At 33.8% G+C, this 6,095-nt stretch overlaps 1 protein-coding gene across 2 annotated transcripts in view; it reads right to left on the bottom strand.

Moving 5' to 3' along the window:
• Window positions 1–580: 580 nt before the first annotated feature.
• The window catches only part of RIT2 (Ras like without CAAX 2), a 375,399-nt gene continuing 369,884 nt past the window's right edge, over window positions 581–6,095 (bottom strand). For both annotated transcript variants that reach the window (XM_012440881.3, XM_012440882.2), the window contains one exon: window positions 581–907. In XM_012440881.3, coding sequence (XP_012296304.1) covers window positions 680–907 — 228 coding nt within the window. In that variant the 3' untranslated portion in view covers window positions 581–679. The remainder of the gene's footprint in view (window positions 908–6,095) is intronic.

Below are 6,095 nucleotides of genomic sequence, written 5' to 3'. Positions count from 1 at the left end.
CCACTACAGAGATGACACCCTTTTGCCACAGCCCAGTGCCTTCACTGTGGTAATTTTGCCACAGCTTAACTGAGACAGCACTGTAAATGTGGCAATATTATTTCAGCTCTCCAATGACCCCAAACCAGTTCCTATTATTAATAAGTCCTTTAAGGTTTATCATCTCTGGAGCATTCAAGAAGAAGCACCGTGACTTCTACAAAATTAAGAAAAAGACTAGGCTGCAGATTTCTGTTCTGAATTATTATTTCCTGCGCTTCTTCATTATTTACTGAGATTCCTGAAATGCAAACAACAACCAGAGTGTTATCAGGCAAAGGCAGATCCCCTGAGCCTTTTATCATTCTGGCTGCAATTTTGCATATTTCCTTTATAACCAGACAGCATACCAAATGAAGCTAGACTCTTTAAAAGGAAATGAGGCAATTGGAATGTCAATTTTATTTAGTAATATATGGTAAAAACTAAACAGCATATCCAGCTGATTGACAAAATCCATCCAACTGTTAAGGGCAAAACAAAACTATCTCAAGAGGTACAGTTATGCAGATCTTGCTTTTACCTACAGGCAGATATTTAGAGAGAGAGAGAGACAGAGAATATTGAAGCAGAATGCTACATATGGAATTGTCCAACTGATAAAATTCAGAGAGAGTGAGGGACTCAAAAGCAGAGATTATCATGTCATATTTTCTCTCTTCTTCTTCAAAGAGCCTTTAAGCTTCTTCCACAGGCTGTCTTTTCTCTTCAGTTTCTTTTCCATCAAGGATGGCATGGACTCCTTCTTGCGAATTTCCCTCACTAAGCCATGAAAAGCATCATCAATACAGAATCTGAGGGCCGCAGAGGTCTCAAAAAAACCGCAGTTATATTCTTGGGCCAGACTCAAGCCTTCTTCTGTAGAAACCTAAGGAAAAAATAAATAATATTAAAAAGAAAGAGAAAGACTCTTCAATTAAATATATGTCCTCTATTACAGCTATGGACCTCAGTTAAATTTAAAAATATATAAAAATGTGATAATTTGTTTTAAGAAAGAATCCTATAATTTGAAGGACAAATGAGAAATTAGAATCCTTGAAAGGATGACTGATTAAAACTGGTTAAAAACTGAACTAGAAATCAGCTCTCTGGAATTCAAAAAAGCAACATAGCAAAGTGGTCAAAGAATAGCTTTATATTAAATAAATATGTTTGTTTCAAGTACCAGCTCAACTACATGTTAGCTCTGCAAACTTGGGTAAATTTCTTGACCTTTTTTCCCCAATTTCCTCAACATAAGATGATATTAATACTTACCTCAAAACCTCTTTATTAGGATTAAGTGAGGTCATCTAAAAGAGGCACATGCTGGGCACATGTTTAAAGTTCTATAAATGTTAGTTGTTACTATAGTCCGGAGCCTTCATTTAAGAATAAGTTGAAGAGATGAAGTTGTCATAAAAATTTTAAAAAATTATCTCTCAGAAGAAAACAAAGAGCAAACATCACCATTATGGGAAAATAAGCCTCTATCTAGCTAAGTAGTCCAGAGCAGGTTTGAGGCTCCATGAGTCTTTGGTGGCACTTACCTATGCTGTGGTTCATGCTACTGTAATGGATCTCTAGGGATCATACAAACGGACTGAGGCCAGGGACCATGTCTGTCTCACTCACCATTCCTTTGGTATCTACTATAGCTCCTGATGTCTACATCATCGTTAGAAGTATTGAAAGAGTTTAAAGAATGATTAACAAAATTACCCAGGGTTGAATAAATATTAGCTAAAATATAAAAATAAATTATACACATATTTTAGCATAGTGGATTATATGTCCCTGTAGCTGGTTCTAACAATCCTACTCAAAATTTAGTGCTCCCATAAAGCCCTACCAGATTATTAGTCTCAAATCCTGAGTTACGAGGACTCTGAATTATAAATAGACCTCCCAGCTCACGCATGTTGGATATATGGCATAACCAAGAAAAAAACTTTATTCTTTTAAGCTGTTGACATTTTGCAATTGTTAGTAATCAGGGCAAAAATCAACTTTTTAAACTGATACACCTCACCGTATGGTTAGGAAGTGGCTGAGCTGGGGTATAAAAATCTATCAAGTCTATCTGATCCCAAAGACAGGTTATTCACTCTAGTCTGTGATAGATTGATTTCATTAGTGGCTGTTAAACAGAGATGAGTAACTTGTCACATTTTAACCCTACAAGATAAAACATGTCTGGATTCTCTCTTTTTTTTTCATTCCTGCTGGTAAACATACCATTCTTTTAAGCAAATTTCTATCTTAAAATAACTTAAGAAATGCAGTGAAAATAACCAACTAAAGCTAATAATATTCTGGCTTACCAGCAATTGGGCAAAGTTTTATGTTTATTAAGTAACTTCCCTGATTTTCAAATTATCACAAGTGATAATCTTACCAAACAGTATGACACTGCATAACGTGGGTTACCATTTATTTTTCTGTTATCTGGAAGAATTTCCCTCAACCAGAAGCTAATGGTGCTTATTTTATGCTTTTTATAGCAACACAACAGTTCTGGAACTATTTTCTATATTTATTGGCTTTCATTAGGTTATACTTATATTAATACAGCCTAAATGCCTTTGTGGCTTATAAAATATTTTTTGTTTTGTTGCTACACTGCTTTTTAGCAGCTAAGGAGTAGATTTTTGGTAGCTCTGCTCCAGACTGTCAGGTGGGTTCTGGTGTGTTGCTCTTATCCTTTTATTTTAGGACTCAGGCTATGAGAGCCCTCTTATCAGGGAAATAATGATATTCCCATGATATAGTGCAGATGCACAAGAGGCAGAAATTATTTTACCTATATCCCAGTGGCCAAAAGACACATGGAGAAACCTAAAGTCAGTCAGGCAGGACATATGCCCAACTCACATTGAAGCATGGCAAAAGTGGAAGGAAAACAAAGAATTTTAAGGAAGAATTGAATTGATCAAAGTCCACATAACTGCATTACAGTCTCCAGTTTTAAAAGACAAATACTGTCCAATCAGATTTTACAAAAATCACTTGCAGTTGCAGTACTTTCTATATAAAGATATAGAAAGTGAAATTTGAATGGAAATTTACACATGAAAAATGTTGGTATAGTTTAAATATCAGACAAAGTCGACAGTAACTAAAAATAGAGCATTATTTGAGTAAAAGGAAATATTTTATAATGATAAAGGAAGATATTATACTAATCAATTCTTGTGCACTAAAAATATAGTCTCAGTGTAAATTTTGAAAGTTGACAAAATAAAATCCAAAAGCTTCATGAGATATTTTAATGTGTGTCTCAGCAATTGAAAGAACTGGTAACAATCCTATTAACATGACTCCACAAGACAGGGAAAGAGGGAATCCTCCCTAAATCATTCTATAAAGCCAGTATCACCTTAATACCAAAACCAGGAAAGGACATCCTTGATGAATATAGACGCAAAAATCCATAAAAAATTACTAGCTACCTGAATCCAATAGCATTTCAAAAAGAAAATTCACCACAGTCAAGTGAGTTTCATACCAGAGATGGTTTAACATACACAAGTCAATAAATGTGATACGCCACGTAAACAGAATTTTAAAAATCACATGATCATCTCAATAGATGTAAAAAAAAAAAAAAAAAAAAAGCATTTGACAAAATCCAGTATCCCCTTGTGATTAAAACTCCCAGCAAAATTGGCATAGAAGGGACCTGCCTTAATGTAATAAAAGCTATCTATTACAAGCCCACAGCCAATGTAGTACTGAATGGGGAAAAGTTGAAAGCATTCCCTCTGAGAATGCACACATGACAAGGATGCCCACTCTCATTCCTTCTATTCAACATAGTCCTGGAAGTCTTAAGCGGAACAGTCAGACAAGAGAAAGAAATAAAGGATATCCAAATTGTTAAAACTGTTGCCGTTTGCTGATGATAAAATTGTATGCCTAGAAAACCTAAAGGCTCATCCAAAGAGCTCCTAGACCTGATAAATGAATTCAGCAAATTTCAGTATACAAAATTTATATACAAATCAGTAGCTCTGCTGTACACCAACAGTGACCAAGCTGAGAATTAAACCAAGAACACAACCTGTTTTACAAAAGCTGCAAAATAAATTCAACAAATGGTGTTGGGATAATTGGCAGGCCTCAGGTAGAAGAATGAAACTGCATACTCATCTCTCACCTTTTACAAAAATCAACTCAAGATGGATCAAGGACTTAACACCTGAAAGCATAAAAATTATAGAAGAAAACATTGGAAAAATCCTTCTAGACATTGGCTTAGGCAAAGACTTCATGAGCAAGAATACCAAAAGCAAATGCAACGAAAATGAAGATAAATACTTGGGACTTAGTTAAACTAAAAAGTTTCTGCACAGTAAAAGAAACAATCAGCAGAGTAAACAGAAAAACCACAGAGTGGAAGAAAATCTCCATAATCTATACATTTGACAAAAGATTAATATCCAGAATCTATGAGAAACTCAAAGATATCTGCAAGAAAAAAAAACAAACATACCATGAAAAAGTGGGCTAAGGACATGGATAGACAATTCTCAAAAGACAATATACAAATGGCCAAAAAATATATGAAAAAATGCTCATTATCACTAATGATTAGAGAATTGCAAATTAAAACCAAATGATATCACCTTACTTCTACAAGAATGATCCTAATAAAAAAAATCATACAATAATAGATACTAGCACGGATGTGGTGAAAAGGGACCTCTTTTACACTGCTGGTGAGAATTTAAACTAGAGCAAACACTATGTAAAACAGTGTGGAGATTCCGTAAAGAACTAAAAGTATAACTACCAGTTGATCCTGCAATGCCACTACTGGGTGTCTACCCAGAGGAAAAGAAGTCATTATACAAAAAAGATACTTGTACATGCATGTTTATAGCAGCACAATTCTCAATTGCAAAATCATGAAACCAGCCCAAATAACAAGTGGATAAATAAATGGTGGTATATATAGATACCATAAATCAACAACTGAATAAATTGTGATACACACACACACACACACACACACACACACACACCATGGAATACTACTCAGCCATAAAAAGGGAAAAAATAAGGCATTTGCAGCAACCTGGATGGAATTGGAGACCATTATTCTAAGTGAAGAAACTCAGGGATAGAAAATCAAGCATTGTGTATTCTCACTCAAAAGTGGGAGCTAAGATGCAATAATGCAAAGGCATAAGAATGATATAATGGACTTTGGGGACTCAGGAGAAAGGGTGATAGGGGGATAAAAGACTACACATTGGGTCCAATGAACACTGCTCAGGTGATGAATGCACTAAAATCTCAGAAATTACCACAAAAGAACTTATTCATGCAACCAAACACCTATTGTTCCCCAAAAACCTATTGACTTAAAAATAAGTAAAGAAATAAAGAATAAAATAAGTAGATAAATATTCAGTAAGGATACAGAAGATTTGAGCAAAACAAACACAATCAATCCAATTGACATATCATATACAACATGCTATAGATAACAAATGAAAAAGTCACATTTTCTTCAAGTTAACCTGGAACATTTATAAGAAACAGACTTTATCCTAAAGTGAGTCTCAAAACATTGAAAAGAATGAAAATCATAGCATAGCCCAAAATAAATGCAATTCATCTAGAAATTTTAAAAACTCTACAAAATTCCCAAATAGTTGAGAAAAAGTATACATCTAAATAGTCAATAGGTCAAAAAAGGAGTTATAGAAATATTTTAAAAGTATTTGAAACTGAATGCTAATGAAAATTCACTGTATGAAAACTTGTACAACTAATGCTTTATTCACGATGATGCTTATAGCATTACATGCATGTTTTAAAAAAGCATAAACACTCAAATTTAATAATCAAAACATCAACTACATAAAAGTAACCAGAAAGCTCAGCAAATTAATTTAAAGAAAGCAAAAGAAGGAAATTATAAATAAATAAAATACAAAACAATTATGCAATAGAGAAGAAAAAATCCAACACATTTTTTTATAAAGATGTCAAAATTTATAAAGCCCAGGCAAGACAGATTAAAGGTGATAAAGAAAAATAAGTTGCAAATAATCTGAAGAATG

Source organism: Aotus nancymaae, unplaced genomic scaffold (genome assembly GCF_030222135.1).
Source record: "Aotus nancymaae isolate 86718 unplaced genomic scaffold, 86718_ANA_hifiasm-v0.15.2.pri h1tg000020l, whole genome shotgun sequence".
Lineage (NCBI taxonomy): Eukaryota > Metazoa > Chordata > Mammalia > Primates > Aotidae > Aotus > Aotus nancymaae.
Note: the sequence above shows the minus strand (reverse complement) of the source record. Positions and strands in the feature narration are given on the sequence as shown.